Source organism: Xyrauchen texanus, chromosome 14, assembly GCF_025860055.1.
Source record: "Xyrauchen texanus isolate HMW12.3.18 chromosome 14, RBS_HiC_50CHRs, whole genome shotgun sequence".
Lineage (NCBI taxonomy): Eukaryota > Metazoa > Chordata > Actinopteri > Cypriniformes > Catostomidae > Xyrauchen > Xyrauchen texanus.
Window position 1 is genome coordinate 35,138,655 of NC_068289.1, and position 22,155 is coordinate 35,160,809.

Genomic DNA, 22,155 nt, shown 5'->3' on the forward strand with positions numbered 1-22,155 from the left:
TCCTAATTGTCCGTTCCATGTAGAGTCCAAGGAAATTTCGAGACACAAAAATCCAAAAGAAGCCTCTCACTCTCTGCTCTACGGTTCACACACCCAATGGGAGTCACGAGTCTTCCTTGCAGAAGGCCTCACTTCAAAGCCCACTTTATCAGCCATCCAGACAATAACTATCTGTGATCATAACTGAGTCCAAAACATAGATGGAATGAACTTTCTTCAAATGCCAAATAACCAAGCAACACAAGGAAACACAACACGCAAGTACACCTCCAGACTTTTGCTCAATGTGCTGGTGTTTTAGTTGAATACTTTGGGTAATCTGATTGCAAATCGATATAGATTCAAATTGTTCTTGGATAAATGGTTCTTAAGGCATTGTAAACAGACTCTGTTAAGTTCATTGTATTGATGATCTGTATTGATCATTTATTTCACATTCTGTCACTTTACTCACCAACCTGTTTCAGGTTTTATGTGTTAGATTAGTTTTATGTTTAGAATAGCAATAACGTTTGGCTGTATTCAAAGATAATTTGACTGTGGTATATTTTGATAAATAATCTCATCCCTGTTTTTAAAAGATTTTGCTGTGTGATATTATTTTCAATAAGCCATGAGAATAATATTACTCTAATAAGTGAATTAATCATAATTCCCTTATTAAAGCTAATTCCTTGTGGATACAAAGAGACATTGTATTACGATTTTAAAAATAAAAAATTATTTGTCATTTATCTTGCTTATAATATTTGTTGAACGTGACTAATTTCATTATAAATTTCCTTACATAATGATGTAGAATAAGGACAGTTTAAATTAATTCCTAGCTCACATACTGTTCAAACCCATCCTGAGTACATCTACATCAACTGAAATTTGTTACAACCACAACACAAAAATCATATAATCTTACACATTGGTGGTGAAGATGCCATAGATGAGATCTTGTTCGGGCAGGTGGAAGGTGCTCTGCAGCTCATTGTAGTAAAAGGGGATCTCTCCCGAGCGTGAGCAGTTGAGCCGGGCCTTGGTAAAGGTGGTCCATGTGTCCTCCAGAAGGAAACGGCCTCCTATGTCATTCTTGCAGACCCGTGCCACCCTTGAGTAAACTGTCTTTCCGCAGTCATGCTCCACTGCATTTTCTCTCAAGAAGAAGAAGGTAAAAAGACCCACATCATAAGCTGAGATGAAGTGAGGTTCTGAAGGGAAAAGGAAAACAGGAAAGCATTACTTAAGACCTTGGATAAGCTTTTTGAATGGATCCATCAATGACAGGGCTCTCAGTAGCAAAAAGCATCAAAAAGTTCAAACCTTGATGTCATGCAATGCCACAAAAGAAGGGATTAATGCTTGATTTGGAAATGAAATGTTCAACAAGCACATATTGAGAAGGTGTTTGGGTGTACACATACTTCTGGCCAAGTAGTATATGTATCTCAATTCAGACTGAAAGAGAAAGCCATATTTGTATGCAACATAAAAAATTGTTAGGTTCTGAATAAACAAAGTGGTCCCATTGGTCCAGGTGGCATTGGTCTGGATAACAATAGTCAGAGTTAATATTGCACACTTAAAATAATGTAATTCTCCAAGGCCTGCCAATTCCCCAGCTGAACTACGGCATCCATAAATGCATAGCATAGATCACCTGTAAATAGACATGGGCAGTTTAAGTGAATTAGATGGCAGTTATATTGTGAAGCACAAGAGAGGCATCAATAAACATAACTGCTTTTTTATTCTATTTTAAACACTAATACAAAATCTCACTGGGTACAAGCCCAGAAAAAAAACTCTGCAACACTTAGAAAAAGTGAGTATCTACATTAAATTCAAGAGTATAATCTTGTAGAAATTGAGGAACAAAATGATTCTGTATTCATGCTCTAAACTAGACTGGACTGGAATGGTACATTTGAAGTCAGTAGTTTACATACACTTAGGTTGAAGTCATAAAAACTCCACAGACTTAAAATGAGCAAACTATAGTTTTGGCAATTTACTGTGTGCATGACACAAGTAGTTTTTCCAACAATTGTTTACAGACAGATTGTTTCACTTTTAATTGACTGTATCACAATTGCAGTGGTTCATATGTGTACAAGTACTAAGTTAACTGTGCCTTTAATCAGCTTGGAAAATTCCAGAAAATTATGTCAAGCCTTTAGACAAATAGGCAATTAGCTTCTGATCAGCACCTGTGGATGTACTTTTTGGCCTACTTTCAAACTCATTGCCTCTTTGCTTGACATCATGGGAAAATCAAAAGAAATCAGCCAAGACCTCAGAAAAAACATTGTGGACCTCCTCAAGTCTGGTTCATCCTTGGGAGCAATTTCCAAACTCCTGAAGTGCATCTGTGCAAACAATAGTATGCTAGTATAATCACCATGGGACCACAGAGCTATAATACCCCTCAGGAAGGAGACACATTCTGTCTCCTAGAGATGAACGTAGTTTGATGCAAAAAGTGCAAATTAATCCCAGAACAGTAAAACGAGTCCCATATCGACATAACCTGAAAGGCTGCTCAGCAAGGAACCACTGCTCCTAAACTGCCATAAAAAGCCAGAATACAGTTTGTAAGTGCACAAGGGTCCTCTGGTCTGAGTAAACAAACATTTAACTGTTTGGCCATAATGACCATCGTTATGTATGGAGGGAAATGGGTGAGGCTCTCAAGCCAAAGAACACCATCCAACAGTGAAGCATGGTGGTGGCAGCATCATGTTGTGGGGGTGCTTTGCTGAAGTAGGGACTGGTGCACATCACAAAATAGATGGCATCATGAGGAAGGAAAATGATGTGGATATATTGAAGCAAAATCTCAAGACATCAGCCAGGAAGTTAAAGCGTTGCTATAACAAAGCCCTGACCACAATCCGAGAGAAAATGTGTGGGCAGAACTGAAAAAGCATGTGTGAGCAAGAAGGCCTACAAACCTGATTTAGTTACACCTTTTCTGTCTGGAGGAATGGAGCAAAATTCCAGCAATTTATTGTGAGAAGTTTGTGGAAGGCTACCCAAAATGTTTGAACCAAGTTAAAGAATTTAAAGGCAATGCTACCAAATACTAACAAAGTGTATGTAAACTTCTGCCCCAAAAGGAATGTGTTGAAAGATATAAAAGCTGAAAGAATTAATTCTCTCTACTATTATTCTGGCATTTCATATTCTTAAAATAAAAAAGTTATCCTAACTGACATAAGACAGGGAATGTTTTCTACGATTAAATGTCAGGAATTGTGCAAAACTGAGTTTAAATGTATTTAGCTAAGGTTTATGTAAACTTCTGGCTTCAACTGTATACAATTTGCAGTGTGCACATGGCCAAACTGAGTGTGGCCCTCCGAGGTTTGATTCTGTGTTCAGACACGATAACACAGGGTGCTTATTGTGATCTAACAATTAATACTTCAGCTTGTAGTTTGCATGAGACATCATAACTGCAGTTCCAGACAGATCAGGGTGAAGACAGTGGTCAGGGAGACACAGTGAATACTAATTCTGATGCCGTGAGTGCAACATTAATTATTTCTCAGGGGCAAATGCATGAATTAATCAAGTCATTTTAAATAAGCAGTATTGGGTTGATGGAGTGTTTTGGTGTGTGAAGAGACTGGACATGGCAAACAGTATTTTCCTCTTTCCATGCTGTAAGTAAATGTTTCCTCCTTTTTCACACCACCACTTCATCAGGGGTCTCTCTGTGTGTGTGTGTGTGTGTGTGTGTGTGTGTGTGTGTGTTTGGGGAGGGGGGGGTTCATCGTCGGTGAAGATTCCCATGATATGTGTAATGCCTGTCTGGGTTTTAAGCCACGTGGAAGCCACGTTGGATGGTTTGGATTGCACAGTGTGATTTAATGAATGTCAGGACTTTCTTTGAAAGCCTCTCTTCCTTTGAAAATTTGGTCAAGATGATTGCTGGTGCAGATCATGTGTCTGCCTGCACCATGTGGGAGTTTGACTCGTGGTAGGCCGCCGTGGACGCAGAGGAGATGGGAGTTGAGCAGCAGGCCGACCTACGGTTCTCTCTGTCACTTTCCCCTGATTCAGCTAGATGTTCTCCTGTCTCCCTCTGAGCCCTGAAGTCCACACTGCAGTTTCCTTCGGTGTTGAGGATGAGGACGCCATATCTATCATGACATCGGATTCCGAGGATCTCGCTGGTGGCCAGGCTGAAGCCTTTCCTCCTAGCTGTCGGATTTCCAGACTTTCGGCAACTTATGTGGAATTGCTGGAGGTTATTACACGTATAGTGGAACAATTGCACCTCGATTGGCAGGATGAAGCTCAGGATCGTAAATTGATCTTAGATGACTGTTTTTTTTTAGCAGGCAAGCACGCAGCTATGCCTCATAGACCACTCCCTTTTTCCCCAGTCTTCCGTTGCGAGATTTCGTCATGGGATCAAACTTATTTGGCCAGGATTACGAATCAATCTGAACTGCACCCCCTCAGAAGGATTGGGATATTTTGGATGTTGGACCGGCCCCTTTAAACAGCCGGAAGGACACCAGAAGCAAGCCTGACAGAAATGCAGTGACCGAAACCGGACCATACAAACATATACATGTCGTTCCTGTTTGCCCTTCAGGCAGTATGGGGTTGAGTTCACTGTTGTACACACTAACCCTAACACCCGACAGCCAGACTGATGAAAGTGATGGGCTGTAGAAAGCCTTCTTCATCTCGGCTGGAGGGACAGGCTCTATCACGTCCTTCTGCAGAAGGATCACGATCTCCACACACAGAGCAGCGGTGTTCTCGCCCCTCACTGAGGTGAAGCAGATGCCACGCTTCCAAACTCAGCTAAACCACCAGATTGAGGAGCCTCGCATCCCGATCGTGGCTGTGCTAAGGGAAACATCAAAGCAAATGTAACAACGACGGCTGTAAACACAAAGTGTATGACCCAGGGAGTAAGGAAACCTCTCTTTTTTTTAATTGTGTGTACTGCAGTCGTTGGGCATGTGGAAAAAACTAAACAAAAGGTTAACACAGGATTCTCATCCTGGCCCTCCACCGGGGAATGGAGTGGTCTGGATACCAGCTCCGGGGTTCCAGCAGGACTCTTCCTCCCTGGGTCATCCATCTCAGGGGCACTTGGGGGCCTTCCTGGGGTTCTTAGCATTGGACCGTGAGACGGGGGGCATAAGCTTCCTGTGGGAGGCTCTACGCCGGGGCTGAACGGTTGGCTTGGGCTCCGGCGGAGCCGTCTGAGTTGCAGCCGCAGGGGTACGCCCTCGGCGAGCAGGCGGAGTGCTTGACCTTGAACCGCACTGGGGCAGGATATGTTGAATGGCCTCTATCTGCTTCTTCACCACTGAGAACTGCTGGGCAAAGTCCTCAACGTTGCCGCCGAATAGGCCAATCTGGAAGATGGGTGCATAGACTTACAGGCGACGTAGACTTACAGGCCCTAGATGGGAGTCTCTGGTGGTTCCGGCAGGTGGCGGCATTTTATAGGCATGAGTGCACCGCAAACCACCTTATCCACCTGAGGAATCTCCGTATACCCCCTGGCTGACACACCGTTGAGGGTAGTATGAGGTCCGGGCAGTAAAATGTGCCTGCCGTGAGTTCCTCATGCACCTCCGGGAAGAATGGAACCGGGGAAGGTTCCACTTTTTGAAGGAAATATACTCTTTTCGACAAGAATATATATTCTTCTATCTGTCGAAGTGCCCAGGGGCGTACTCTGCATTAATCGTGCAGAGGGGGAGAAAGCCGCTGAAATGCACCGTATATCCAAGAGTATATGCTTCTCATCTATGAAGTGAATGGAAAGGCAGTGTAACTCGCAGCTCAACACCACTTGGCTCTGAAGAACAAATCAGAAAGTGGTTGTGCCAGCTCCTTTTATGTCCTGGGGAGTGGCATGCAAATTCCACTTGCCAATTCTCATTGGCCTTTTCTCAAAGATCAGAGGTGTTTGGGGCTCCCGAGAGTGACCCCTAGTTTCACTACATCAACCCAACGTCAAGTGAGTGACAGATAGGGAACAAAGTAAATATCACTTGTGGGCAGAATATTTTTATTGGGCATAATTTTTAATTAAGATGTAATCTTGCTAAATGTGTTTAGGACACATAAAATGTTAGCTATTAGACAGTGGCAACACTACAGGCAGTGCTAGATGTGCAGCCCAACTGAATTTTCAAAAAATGACAAAAATGACTTCTGCTGTGCATGTACATACTAGGGGCAGAGCTATGGGTGGGCCTGGGTAGGCTAGTGTAATGACAGTTACGTTCAGTCAGTAGAGATCCTAAGAGTTCTACTTAGGTTTGCAGCTCCCTTGATGGTAATACTCTGTAGCAACTCTAGTTATGGCTAAACAACTATCTATGACCCGTTTTTTTTTTTTTTTTTTAAACATGTCTAGAAAATTGCAGGATCGTGAATCATCTGGGAATGAAGGTGAAAAGGGAAGAGAAACAACCTCAACTTCCCAAGAATGTTGTGCTACAGCCAGGCCCACCGTCAGGGGGGGGGTCAAAGGATACAGATGACCCCGGGCCCAAGGCCCAGGGGGGCCCATGCAAAGGTCTATAGTTGACCCTTAATGGGATCAAGTACAACAATTTACTTACTGATTTATATCACTGAAATAGGAATGCATATATTTACTTGATAAATACATACATTTTTTTATCATTAAAACACATTTCAACTTGTTATCTGATTCTGATACCCCATCCCCTGCTGTTATTGTGAAAATGGTTCGGTCGAAACACCTGGCCAATCAGATGTATGGAACACACACGACGTGCATTGTGCAAATCGGGGACTGACGAGAGAGTCAAAATGCCTCACCAAATGCTAAAATCAGGGGCACAAAAAAGAAAAGGAGCAAACAGAGAGCAAAAGTGAACGAAAGAAGCAGAGAGGCGATGGCCACATTTCTTGCCAATCATGAAGCACTAGGTATGACAGGAGAACCTGAATGTGGAAATGTAGCTAGCTAGCTTCACCTTTACATAATGTCAGCACGTTAACTTAACTAGATAATATATCAACTATATAATAGATAGATATAAATGCCCTTATAAGTAGGGATGGGTATCAAAACCCGGTATTAAACGGGCCCCGGTGCTAAATTATTAAAGACCGTAGTATTGGTATGCTCCAACATTATGGTTCATTTTAACATTTTGGTGTAATTTATAATCACACTGCTGCAGCCTCTCTACTCTGTTTCAGAGCCGCGCTCACACACACACACACACACACACACACACACACATGCACACACTAGGGGTGACCAGATCCCAACAAACCAAATGTGGGACAAAGAGTAGCTATGTTAATGTGGGACACGTTACCAATGTTGAGAAGTCAACATTTTTTATATGACGTCTATCTAAATTAAAAAATATACATCGCAATTTTCCTCGCCACTGTAGGCAGCAAAGACAGTGACAGGTCAACCTGCATTTGACCCACACGTGCGCAGTTTGATTGACATCAAACACAGCCCCTTGATGACAGTCTTCCATGCTTTCTTCACAGCCATTGCATACAATTATTTTATTTACATTTTAGATTTGTTTTCAGTGAGATAATGAGTTTATATAGTGACTTTGCTGTTGTAAACATTACTTTTGCTACTCTAGAAACAACATTCATTTTAAAAAATTATATATTTTTATCAATTATTTAATAATTTATTAAAAACAAACCGATAAAAGAGTATCGTTCAGAGTAATAGTTTTGATAAAATCCTAACGATACCCATCCCTACTTATAAGGCAGTTATATTACAACCTGATGCAATTAGCTCATTTTTAGGCCTGAAGTCATTTAGAAAATAATCAGACTCTTATATCAGACTATAATATCACCCTCTATCAGAAACTGAGGGAGAGACGAGCATCCCCACCATGCAGAGCAGGTCCACTGAGGGAGAGACTAGCATCCCTAAACAGTGAGTGAGTAAATAATGAGGGTAGTGCCGCGGTAAGTAGGGGTTGCTATTTTGTGTTGTTGTTTTTTTTTTTTTTTTTATAAATAAAACAAAAATCATTAAGAGTAAGAAAACACTCATTATTGGAATAATAGTTTTTCATATTCAGGTTGGCAATGAGCATGAACAAGCAGCATACAAGCACTCCACACAGTCAAGTCACAGTCACTTTTCCCTGTGGTGCATAAAGAGTTTTGTAAAGGTATTCAATGGAAAGGAGGAGGCGAGAACCGGCTTGACGATATAAATCATATTTTAATGAGAAACTTAAAAGACAACATAAACACACATGACGGACATGTCCGCTAACGATCTCTCTCTCCCGCACGGCCCTCTGCAGTCAGCCTTTAAACCTCACGGAGGCATAATTAGCCTAATACGGGACCGGGTGTGTAGTATTACGACCCGGCCTCACTGCTGCTTCAGAAAATAAAGACTGAACTGCACGAACAACCCTCATATTATGCAATACTTGCAGATGAGTATAAAGATCAATCCAAACGTGAACTAGTTGCTGTATGTATCCGGTTCATTCATCGCGACGTAATTAAAGAACGCCGATATAGGCTTTGTTGAAGCAGATATGTTTGCCCAAGGAATTTCGCAAAGGATCCTTGAAGTTACTGAACCACTTGGGTTGGATCCTTCTCTCTTTGTTGGGTTCTGTTTGGATGGCACATCAGTTATGTCAGGGCACAGAGGAGGTGTTCAATTTCTCACTGAAAGATACATTTCCAAAAGCTGAGTATGTGCACTGCAATTCCCACCGGCTCAATTTGGTGCTTGCACAGCTGGCAGTGTGTCTGGGCATGTGAGAACTTTTTTTGATAATGTGAATCATATAAATAATATCTTCACCAGGGCTCAAAGTCACGCTAGTTTGATGACAGTACAGAAGGAGATGCATCCAACCTGTCAATGCATGGACTTGGAAAGATTGTGCGATACAAGGTGGAGCTCAAAATCAGGGTCAGTGCATAAACTCTTAGATTTGCTAGATGTAATACTAGAGGCACTGGCTGAATACGCAAAACAAGTGTAGGAGTGGTGGTGGCGTAGTGGCTAAAGCACAGGGCTGTTAATCAGAAGGTCACAGGTTCTAACCTCACAGCCACCACCATTGTGTCCTTGAGCAAGGCACTTAACTCCAGGTTGCTCCGGGAGGATTGTCCCTGTAATAATTGCACTGTAATTCGCTTTGGATAAAAGCGTCTGCCAAATGCATAAATGTAAATGTAAGTGGGCAAACTAAAATAGACACAGAACGGCTGTTACAACAGATACAAACAAAGAAATTCCTGTTTCTTTTCATTACATTTCGTAAACTGTTCGAAAGCAGTGATTTTGCAGGAAGGGGTTGCAGAGTTAAACACTGTGTGTAACTGACTTTATCTCTTTGAAACACTGAAAGCTACTTATGCAACTTTCTGGGACTCAGATGGTGACTTTGACAAAGTACTCAGATTAATGGAGGAGTTAATGGTCAAGCATGACATAGCTATCTGGGATGTCACTTCTTGTGCATCCAGGCTGCCTGCTAAATTTAATGAGTCTGTCATCACCACAACATTGGGTAAAACATCCGCTGTCAAAAGCAATGATGATTTAAGGGTAATGTAGAACTGCATACTTGACAAGCAGATAGCAGAGTTGAACTGTCGATTTAAAAATGATACACATGGGATTATGTGCGCTTTGGCTTCCATTTTAGAGCGATCTGCCACTTTTGGCATGAAAGAACTGTTGAAAGCCCCATGTGATTTGTATGGCATTGACATCTGTGATGCTGAATGCACAGTTTTCACCTGACACATCAGAAGCAAAATTGATACAGAGAATGGAAAATTCCCCTCACTGATTGAAGTACTTGATAGCTGCCCTGCTGACATTTTCCCCAATATGAACAGCTTGTTAAGGGCATTAATAACACTACCCATGACATCCTGCAGTGTTGAGAGGCTTTTCTTTGTAACAAACCGGATCAAGACTCGCTTGAGATCATCAATGTTAGCAGGACGCCTTAACAACTTGACACTCCTGTCGTTTCAAAGAGAGCTAACTGACACTTTGGATTACGACGACTTTATCAACCTCTTCAATTTAAAACCCAGATGACTCAAACTTGTTTAGAACAGATATCATCCATTCAAGGTCAGCCAATATGGTTTATTTATTTTGTCTGGCCCACCGTGGCATGATTATAATAAATTGCAATATCTATGAGTGGGGAATCTCTGGACTGACATTCTGTATACCGTAGCTGGTTGTCAAACTATCAATAGTGATCAAAAGACATTAATATAGGGTTATGCGTTATCGTGAGAAAAGATTTTCGTTTTTTTTTTTATTATTATTAATTTATTATTATTATAGAAAATACAAGAAAATGTGTGGTGATGAGATTTATTCAGGCCTACCCAAACTTTAACAGGCCCACCCATAAACCACCATCTGATATCTATAAAAATAATAATTTAATTAAAAAAAATATCTATAACACTATTGAAGATTTTACTTTAGGTCCACAGTGCTAAAAGTGCCTGAAGGTGAACAAACACACATTCACTGTATACTGCCTTGTATTTTATACAAACAGTAAATAAACATTTTTAAATTTTTAATTAAATTGTGTGCAGTCTGAGTAAACAATGAATCAAAATAGAAATGTTAATATTATTGAAATATTACTTTCAGTTCAATGGATACTCTATGCATACAGACAAACAGGTAGTAGTAAGGTACTATGTTATGCCAAACATAGCCTGTGTGTGTGTGTTTTTATGTGCTTGCCGCAGTGTGGGGAAAGCACTAAGCTGGGAAGTGAATTAAGAGTACCGATAAGCACCAGAGGAGAAAGGCATGTGCTAATAGCCACACCATTGGCAATGATGAAAAATTTCTTTGAAACAGAGTTGTGCAAAAACAATATCATATCTCTTTTTTGGGTTCAACCCAACACAAGCACAGTGTAAAAAACATTTAGTCAGCACCTGGCACGACCGGTAAAATAAGAGTCTAGATGGATTCGATTTTGCACCCCTGAGGTACATGTTGACGTTTTCGCTGATCCCCCACTCGAGCTGCCTCAAGACCAGAAATACTGTATGTTTTTAATTCACACTTTATTTCCATCGAGTCTGCCTCTCTCTGCATCCCGCTAACACAAGTGATTTGGTTAGTTGTTTATTTTTGGCCAAGCCAAACGAAAGCATATTTCAGGTTCAATAAAAGTTTAGCTATATCAACAGTATGTGTAGTATAATATTGATTATCACAAAACATACACTAAAAGGTTAGTTAGCAATTTTATTACATTAAAATAATTTTAACATATATAATGTTTATGTCTTATTTAGAAAATTGGGTACAGGAAAGCACTGTATAGGAAAATTCATTCTTAGGTACAGGGTGGAGCCTTTGTTTGGTTTGAGGCTAATTTGGGTATGCTTATTACTATGTGTTACTGTCGGTTTTGGGTGAGAATAAACCAAAATATAACTTTGTGGCAGGGCAGTGGGCAGGGCCGGGTCATGATTCCGCACACCCGACCCTTAATCAGGCTAATTAGCCCTCAAGAGGGATAGAGGCCGACTGAAGACGGCAGTGAGACAGAGAGAGAGATTTACGGACACCTGTGTGTGTGTTTGTCTTTTTGGTTAAGTTTATAATTAAAATATTATTTATATTGTCAAGCCGGATTTCGCCTCCTCCTTTCCATTAAAGAAGCGGAATCATGACCTGGCCCCGCCCTGTCTGTTTTCACCCAAAACCGATGGATTGCTTCAGAAGACACGGATAAACCCACTGCAGTTTTATGGATTACTTTTATGATGCCTTTGTGTGCTTTTTGGAGCTTCACAGTTTTGGTCACCATTCATTTGCATTGTATGGACCTACAGAGCTGAGATAATCTTCATTTGTGTTCTGCAGAAGACAGAAAGTTACACAGATCTAGGATGGCATGATGGCATTTTTGGGTGTACTATTCCTTTAAGCTTGCTTGTGCTATGTTTGTATTTACATATGGTCAATGTATGTGTTCAAAGACTGCAGGCAATACTGAAGGCCTCAGTGGTCATTTTCCTAGTCTTTCTCTACATCAGGAGTGGACCAACAGTGGAACTAAGTGTGCAGCCCATCTGTGTGGCATGAAGCATCACCGCTGCAATTTTACCCTCTCTCTACCATGAGGAATAATTACACTGCTAGGTGGCTATACGTTGGTCTGCTCCGTCCAACCACCAAACCTCTCTCTAATTCCACAACCACTTCAATTTTATCACCATTTTAACTACTCCATCACACCTCAGTAGAGCCTTTATGAATTACAAGTCTGCCTCCAGATGTTTCTTAATCTTTTTGTATTGATGTCAGGATTAATATTTAATAGGAAAAGGTGCAGTGTCAGCAGCTGGGAGATCATTGACACCTTTTGACTATGTTTCACTTGAGTCTGAGTGTGTGGATAGACTTTTCCTTGACAAACTGGGATTAAAATCTGTCATAAACATGGTAGTTGTGATTACGAAGGTGTTGCCGTGCTGTTCCCACTTTTTGCTGAAGGACAATCTCAGTCAGATAAAGAAGTCCTCATCTTTTTCTTATCCTTAACACTCAGGGTAGATACCATGTAGAAACTTATGTCACATGCACCAAGGTGAAAGCAAATAGAAAAAAGCTTGCAGAATACAATAAACACAGGAGTGGTCCCAGAATACCAAGGTAGTGACGAAATGTTTTTTTTTTATTTCTTAGATAATTATTCTAAAGTTCAAAAAGAGTATAAAGGTCTAAAATGAATGTGGATAGTATACTGTAAATCAGATAATTTGGCCTTGGAAGAATTGGATGAGAAATATTTGAGTTCATGTTGAAATCTAAAAAAAATTATTACAGACTTTGATATATTGGCTGATCTGAGCAGCACAATCTGTGACATTATTGACATCTCTTCTGAAACTATGGAGGAGACACATGACAGTACTATGGCTTTTTCTCAGATAATATCTAAAAAGCATGAGACCTTAGCAAAAGTCTCCACTTGATATCCATTTACACTTATTGCTGTCTAGGAGAAACAACTATGGATATTAAAGAGATCTCATTTGTGATTTGTATTTCCTATTCTGAGCGCTGTTAGCACATATAAAATTCAATAAAGTCTCATCATCAGTTTTCATTAAAAAAAAGAAAAGAAAAAAAAAAGACAAACATTCAGAGATTCAAATTAATAGGACATAGTGCAGCAAGAGAAATGTTAAAACATTCAAAACGATCTCGGAAATATAAAAAAATCAGACATGAGATGACATTTATGTACCATTAAGCCATTTGGAGTTATACTGGGCGGTCCGCAAAGGGGGCATTCCTCCTAGGCTGCGGTAGATGACAGGGTCCCGACCGGAGAAATCGATTACCGTGGCGGCATACAGCTCTCCCCTTTCAGTCACCACAGCGGTAGAGTTATGACGGGGGTCATAGGGGCAGCGGGCCACTCCGTTCACCCTCTCCAAAACTCTGCTCACGTTCCCTGCCTGAGAGGGAGACCGTAAGAATCACACACGTCTTTAATTGATAGTTCTTAAAAAAAATGATATTCTGTCAACATTTACATCATTTACTCATGTTGTTCTAAACCCATATTACTTTCTTAAGAGGAACACTAATGGTATGCATAATTACAGCCTCAGTCACCATTTACTTTCATTGCATATTTTTTCCCGTTTCCCCTATTTCCAAACTTTCTTTCAAACATCTCTTTTTGTGTTCTACAGATAAAAGATAGTCATATGGGTTTTGAACAACATGGTAGTGAATAAATTACTTAATAACTATCCCTTTATTAGTAAGAATTTTCAATGATAATGCAAAGCATATTATCATTCAGTACTGTGGATAGTAGTTACATACACTAGATGCCTACCTCTCTGGTGATGCAAAGAGGCTGGAAGGCATTGGTACCGCAGGTGATCACCTCTGTCTTGTTGACAAGCAACACTCGGATGTAGTTTTGACACTCCACCTGGAGTAGGAGATACACCTATTAGTATGATAGCATTGACTCTGTAATACTGGCATACTGCTTACAGCTTACTGCACAGGATACATTGTGTACTGTAAACTTAAAAAAAAATAGAATGTGAAAAATAAGCAACACAAAACATTTCAAACAGTAGTATTCTACAGTAAATTGTTGTCACATAACCTCACTATCTTGCATGTTGAATTCAGAGATTGTGGCATCTTTTTGCATTTTGTCAGTTTGCATTTTTATGGGCTTAAATAAAAATCATTTAAGAATCAAATAGGGTCTTAAATAAACTGAAAAACTTCAGTTAATTTAGTAGGATCTTATTTTATTCTAAGGCCAAGTCCACGAGAATAGATCTTCGATTGAGTCTCATCGCCAATCTCATGGAATGGCGTTCTCATCCACAGAAAATTGAGAATTTTGACCATGCTCTCTAGTACTGCATACTTTGGAAAATGAGTATTCAACCAAAAAGGTATTAGTGTGTAATTCTTGTTTGATTCTATTAGGATTGCTTCCAAATTATGGTAGAAATTCCTTTAGCAGTCCCCAAGAATTGTATTACAAGGGATAATATTATTCCATTCTGAATCCGAACAAAAGCATTGTTTCCCATAGGAGCATTTATGGCCCACCAAAGAGTGATATGTCTCCAGCTTTCATTTGTGCTATTACAAACCATAAGTATTCCCTCCTATGACCAGATCTGTTCATCAGGGAAGTTGCCCGTCAATCTCCTTCTATAACTCACCCTCATGCCATCCCTCAAGTATGGCTTTCTTTCTTCTACAGATCACAAATGAAGGTTTTTTGAAGAAAATCTCAGCTCTGTAGGTCTATACAATGCAAGTGAATTGTGACCAGAAAGCACATAAAGGCATCATAAAAGTAATGCATTCAACTCCAGTAGTTAAATCCACGTCTTCAGAAGCATTATGTGTGGGTGTGAAACAAATCAATATTTAAGTCCTTTTTATTATGCATTCTCCTCCCTGACCATTAGGTGGTGATATGCACAAAGAATGTGAATCGCCAACAACAAAAGAAGAAGAATGTGAAAGTGAAAGTTGAGATTTATAGTAAAAAAGGACTTAAATATTATTCAGTTTGTCACCCACACCCAGTGTTACTCAGTGATTTTGTTGACGAGATTAACACTGCCCACACCTGTCATACCTCTTCAGAAGATATGGATTTAGCCACTGGATTACTTTTATAAAGCCTTTATATGCTTTTTGGACCTTCAAAGTTCTGGCCACCATTCACATGTATTGTGAAGACCGACAGAGCTGAGATATTCTTCTAAAAATCTTGTGTTTTCTAGGTTTCTCTTTTTTTCTTCACTCTCCTACTCACAATGCCTCTACTTTCTGCCATTTTTCATATAGAGTTTGACAGCTCTAACATTAAAAAAAGAGTGATGGACAAAGACCTGCCAATCCAAAGAGTTAAGCTAATTTCTGTGAATTTAATTTAAATAAGCAACATTTTATTTACTTGAATCAGCTTGCTAAAGCAAAATTTGATTTCTCATTTTGAATTTCACATTCAGCAAATGATCTACTCAAGAAAAAAAATCTGAACTCTGGGCGTTAAAAAAACTGAATAAGTAAGCTGAATGTATTGCCCTTCCACAAACCTCAACAATACCCAACCCTCTGGTCAATAGCTTGCCAGCTTTTTGAAAGAAATGTGCCAATTCAACAGAGAACCTGGGGGTTTAAAGTTACCTCTGTCTTCCCTTTGCTTTGACAGGACCTCCTGGTGTCTTCGTCTGGGCCCCATTCCGTTGCCTAGGAAACCAAAATAAACCCCAAAAAGTGACTTGGGGCAATTCACAGTTGCCCAACAGCTGTTTACAGTACAGCAGAAGCCAGGTTATGCAACTGTTGATGATAATGTTGCATTTAGCCATATGCATCAAAAGACATGAAAATGTTTTTGGTATTTATTGTGAAAACAGAATGATTTGTGGGGTAGCAGCTTAAAAGGGTAAGGTAACTAGACAGTTGGAAGACTAGATGCAATTTGCATGTAAATACCATCGCCTAGCCTCATTCAAGCATAGAGACCTTGTCATCCCCCAAATCCCCACCCCTAGAGCTGTGTGTCCAGCCAACAATAATAGAGGCAGTGCCTACAAACTGAAATCCTGCTGTCTTAAACTGGCCATAAGAACAGCCACACACATATTCGCAAATTATTTGATTGTAAGCACAAAGCCACCACCATTGTCACACAGCTTGAGACATAGTCGTTGCAATCTAATTGGTATCAGATCTTAAAGGAATAGTTAATCTTAAACTGAAAATATTGTCATAATGTACTCACCCTCATGTCGTTCAAAACCTGTATGACTTATGCAGAACGAACAAACTTAATGACTTTAATATCAGGTTGTTTCTCACCAAAACCTATTGTATGCCTTCATTAGACTGGAATATGATGCACAAGCTGGACCACTTTTATGATACTTTGTAGCTGTAAAATGAGGTACTACCCACTGCCATTGTATTGAAAAGAAAGGCTGTAATATTCATTAAAACATAAAGGTTTGGAATGACATGATGGTGAGTAAAGCATGACATATTTTTCATTTTTGGTTTAACTATTCCTTTAAACCTCCAAATACAGTTCATTCATGGGCTCAACTGGTGTGAGAAGAAAAGGTTTGCAGGAAACAGGAAATGTGAGAAACCATATCAACACTGTGCAAGTGTTCTTCAAAGAGCCATTATGGCCATGTAGATGAGGCTGAGGAACATGGAGGTAATTGGTGTAGTGAATTAATAGCACAAATTCATCTCACATGATCTGCCATGCGGTGACTCAATTGGACCTTGCCTGATGCAGCTGAATCTTAATTCAAGGAAAGAAAGTATGAACCAGGAGGATGACTAGATAGCAATACTGGTAAGAAAAACACAACTTGATTACAAAAATGCATCTGTTAATGGCAAGCCACAGTGCTGTGAAAAAGTATTTGTCCTGATCCTGATTTCTTCCGTTTGTGTATATCTCATACTAAAGTGTTTCACAAAATTTAACATAAAACAAAGGCAATCTGAATAAACACACAATACAGTTTTTAAATGATAAAGTTGTGTATTAAAGCAAAAACATTATCCAATACCAACTGGGCCTGTATGAAAAAGTACTTGCCCCCGTAGTTACTAAATACCCATATCTATTAAACTGCATTCATAATGGAGTTCAGCGGGACTAGACACACCCAGGCCAGATTACTGCCAGCCCTGTTCAGTCAAATCAACACCTAAATAGAACTTTTTCAGCAGCACGAAGTTGGCTAAAAGGTCTCACCCAGTAGCACACTATAAAAAGGTCGAAAGAAATTCCAGAAATTATGAAGAAAAATGGTGATTGAAATACATCTGAGAAGGGTTACAAAGCTATTTCAAAGGATTTGGGACTCCAAAGAACCACAGTTAGAGCCATTATCTCCAAACGGAGAACAGTGAACCTTACCAGAAGTGGCTGATCTTCCCAAATTCCTCCAAGAGCACAGCGATGACTCATCCAGGAAGTCACAAAAAAGCCAAGGACAACATCCACGGAAATGCAATTATCTCTCACATCAATAACGGTAACTGTTCAGAACTATCAGAAAGACACTGGCCAAAAATGCCACCCATGGAAGAGTGGCGAGGTGAAAACCACTGCTAACCCAGAAGAACATTAAGGCTCATCTGAATTTTGCCAAAACGCACTCAAATCCTCAACCCTTTTGGGAGAATGTTCTGTGGACTGATGAGTCGAAAGTGGAACTGTTTGGAACACAGGGGTCCCATTACATCTGCCGTAAATCAAACACAGAATTCCACAAAAAGAACATCATACATACGGTCAAGCATGGTGATGGTAATGTGATGGTGTGGGGATGCTTTGCTGCTTCAGGGCAAGGGCAACTTGCAATAATTGTGGGAAACATTAATTTAATTTTGCTCTCTTCCAGAAAATCTAAAAAGGAGAATGTCCAGTCATCAGTCCGTGATTTAAAGCTCAAGTGCAACTGAATTATGCAGCAAGACAATGATCCAAAGCAAAGGAGTAAGTCCACCTCTGAATGGCTAAAAAAAAAGCCAAATATACATAGTCAAAGTCCTGACTTAAACCCAATTGAGATGCTGTGGCAGGACCTTAAATGGGCAGTTCATGCTTTTATATATGTATATTTGAAAACTGTATTTTGTGTTTACTCAGGTTGCCTTTAACTTATGTTATATCTTGTTTGAATATCTAAAACTATTTATTATAAAAAAAAAAACACAAAAATAGAAAACTTTTTCACAGCACTGTACTAACACAAAGTTAGTGTGCTTAAGAGAGACTGACTATTCTAAAGTAGGTCATTCAATTAACCTTTCCCCAAATCAATAAAAATGTAGCTAGTAAAGTCGCTGTGTTTTGTTATGATTACAGACTAAAGATTCAGTGAGATTCGATCAAAGCTAGCATTTTGCGCAGGCTGATGGTAAAGTCAAGAAAAGTAATGCACATTCTCACCCTGAGAAGGATGAAAAAGCTGACCAAATTTCAAAAAGTGTGAAACTAATATTTGTTGGGCTGAAAGAAAAGAAAAATCACTGAAAGTGAATGGGAAAGGATAGTGTTGAGCTCCAAAAATAAATAAATGCACAATCAAAAACAAGTCCCTATAACATCTAAGCTAATTTCAAAATCTTCTAAAGCCATACGATAGCTTGGTGTAAGGAACAGTCTGAAATGTAAGTCCATATCTCTAAATCTAATTTGCACTTCTAATCTTGAAGTGTTTGAATATGCAGAAAACCAATGGTGTTTTGGCACCATTGACCGAAAAACTGGCACGACATATCTTGACACCCTTTGTGTACACACAAAAGTGAATACGATTTTTTAATGTTTGGTGTTAAACAGCGCCTGTCCCCAAATTCAAACGGGTTTGAAATAAAAAATTTTGTTTCATTTTGCATTTAGCTACCACCTTCTTGCTAGTCAACGTGGTTCTCAACGCCAAAGCTGTCACTACGATGGAGCGACATGATGCTAAATAGATCTAGTGTTTAAGCTTTATGTTTGTTTGTGCATTCATGTGTGTTTCAGGCATGTTTGTGATGGATGCCTAAGCTGTGAGTCATCGTTCATGTCATTAACATCTTGTCTGTGAGCCCCTGTTTTCTGGAAGAATCCGTCAGCTTAACCCTGACCTTAGGCACAGCAGCCCCTCTCTTCACACCACATTGGAACAATGCCAGCCCTCAAATGTTATTCCCAAAGCCCCTTCTGAAGAGGCAGACTGTGAAAAGCACACTGTATGTCATGTTTGGCGAAGGTTTGAATGTGAAGCTGGAAACGTTGCCACCGTCGGTGGGCTAGTATCCAGCAGGCAGTGGCGGATGGTGACTGGATAGCCTTGCACTGGTGGGAGGATTGAACCTTTGAATGATAAATTACCATTGACAAGCGTTATGCCAAAGTAAATGAGGTAATATAGATTAAAAGCATGCAGAGATAATGACGTAACTGTTTGTTCATTAAGTAGTGTGTGTGAATGATCATGTGGAATTCTTCCATATATACATTTAAAGGGATAGTTCATCCATAAAATGTAATACATCTCCTTTACATCCTGCCTAAAATCTCTTTTTTTGTGTATCATGGGAAAGAAAAGTCATATGGATTTGGAACAACATGAGGTAGTGTAAATAACAAAATTAAATTTAAGGCTATTTCACATGCCTCAGATTAATGTTGCCCAGTGCATTAAACTCCATTACCCACAATGCACAAGCATTGTTCCAAAACATTTAAAGTTTAATTTATTTAAAATTGTACTGCATTCACAGCTGGCCTTTCGAAGTGCTCCCAACAATTACTAACATTCCCATTCTTTTGACCAATGGAATTTCATCACTTTCCAATACATTTTTCCAGATATTTGCGATTACTGGATACAGATTATTTTTTTTAAAATCATATTGATTCAGACCAATTCGCTAATGAAACTGTGAGACTGATTTGATGGTCATTTTGACCCATCATATGCCCAAAAGAATGATTCTCTCACAAATCAGACATCACTATAACTTGTGAGCAAGTTTAAGGGGGTGTTCACACCAAACATGTTTTTCAGTTGTCTGCACTGTCGTTTTTCTATGTAAACATGTGCAAGATGGACGTCGTTGACCATTGTGCCATGTCTCGTGGTTTTTGCATCATAATTTTCAGCAGTCAGGTTAAAATAAATACTTTTAAAAATGTGTCTCAAGACCCCTGCATTGTGTTCTATTTGTTAGCCCAATCACACATTCAATTTGAACTGCCCCTTACTCTACACAAGAGCAATATCTAGCTGATGAGAAATTTTGGGAGCAGAGAAAAACTAGAAAAATGTACATTCACTATAGACATTTCCATGATTTTTCCATACATTTTTAAAGATTTTATCAATTTTAATTTCCTTTCCAGGCCTGGAAATGACCATTTTAAAATTCCCTGATATTTCCATGTTTTAAAGTTCCATGACATTTCCAGATATTTGCGAACCCCGCACTACCAAAAACTTCACATGATATATGCAATGTCTGTATTTGCAATGACATTTTTAACTTCACACCTAAGTTTATGATGTCTTTTAGAATTTAAAGCAACAAGAGATGTTTAAAAACTAAGACTTTTTGAAGAGATACTGAATTCCACATTCTTATTTATTTTAGTCATGGTGCCTCAGTTCCTGAACTAATTAAAATTCACCAAGAGCATCCAAAGACGCCTAAGGTTCGTAAACCCACATTCAATTAGTCCTTCTTTGTCTTTTTGCAACGTTTCAAAGTAATTGAAAATTGTTTTTTCTGTCAAAAGCTTAAATACTCCACACGTTTTCACCATTTTTTGCTGTCTTGATATCTACACACCTCATAAAATCACCCTTCCATCATGCTATCTTCAATTCTTTTAATGGGGTGTTCTTCAAAGGGCGCACAACGCTTGCATTGAGTGGTGTGCTGCAGCATTGACTTGAAAATGCCTTCATGAAAGTGCCTTCACTTTGATTTAGATATTGCTGCAGTCTTCTACAAATGTACTTTGGATAAGAAAGATAAATGACAATTTTATTAAGATCTCTAAGATGCTTGAATAACAAATGATGCAGAATTTTATTTTATTTTTTTTATTTGGAATAGCTGTAAAACTCCCTAAAGGCCAAAGAAGATGTTGACAAGAGTTTCAACGGGCATCCTATTTGCCTCCAAAGCTGCAAAATAGAAAATCATACCGAGGAGTGTGTATTAAGGGTGTGCTCTTTAATGTGGCTCGGCAATTGGATCTTACTGGTTTAATGAGGCCACCGCATCGTGTATGTGAACAAACTCAGGAATCATAACTGTTTGTGGCATAATTACTCAAACTTCATCTTTTCTAATAATATCAGTGGCACAAAGCACTCTACCTCTGGCATCCAAGAAATAGTATCATGAATATTTCATGGATGGATAAAATAGTTAAATGTATTTATACATTAATTAGTGAGACAGAGAAACAACGTTGGGCTAGAAAATGCATTCTATTCACTACAAGTATTAAGGAAATGCTAATAAGAGAGAGAAGGCTGGTGGAGACATTTTTTCAACCAGCATGCTTCCATTGATAAGGCTATTGTCACAGAGGCACATTACAAATGTAACCACAGCTGACATTGAGGTGCTTGCTACTTGCTATTAAGAAGGTACTTTTCCCTTTAAACAATTTAACATAATTCTTCCAACAATATGGTATGAATTGTTTTTTTAAAGTATAAATATTCTATGTACTCTTTCAATTATGAGGTCATAAAACGGCATGGGTCATACGACCTACACATTTCCATAATTACTCCATGATTTTTCCTTGGCTTTTCCTTTTCCAGTTGTTTGAATTTATCAAGGATTTAGAAAAAAATGGGGTCCTGTTTACCATTAAAAACAAAAACCGAGAGATCGTTTTGTTTGATTTTTACCCCACATTAAAGAGATTGTTCACCCAAAAATAAAAATTCTCATCATTTACTCAATTTCATGCTATCCCAGATGTGTATGACTACTTTTCTTCTGCTGAACACAAACAAGGATTTTTATAATATATCAGCTCTGTAGGTCCTGTGAAAAACAGATCAATA

At 39.2% G+C, this 22,155-nt stretch overlaps 1 protein-coding gene across 4 annotated transcripts in view; it reads right to left on the reverse strand.

The window, feature by feature from the left end:
- LOC127655137 (semaphorin-5B-like) overlaps nucleotides 1-22,155 on the reverse strand; it is a 231,780-nt gene that overhangs the window by 71,336 nt on the left and 138,289 nt on the right. For all 4 annotated transcript variants that reach the window (XM_052142777.1, XM_052142779.1, XM_052142776.1 and 1 more), the window contains 4 exons: nucleotides 15,731-15,793; nucleotides 13,893-13,991; nucleotides 13,290-13,503; nucleotides 914-1,199 (listed from right to left, as the gene is read on the reverse strand). In XM_052142777.1, the coding sequence (XP_051998737.1) occupies nucleotides 914-1,199; nucleotides 13,290-13,503; nucleotides 13,893-13,991; nucleotides 15,731-15,793 (662 nt within the window). The remainder of the gene's footprint in view (nucleotides 1-913; nucleotides 1,200-13,289; nucleotides 13,504-13,892; nucleotides 13,992-15,730; nucleotides 15,794-22,155) is intronic.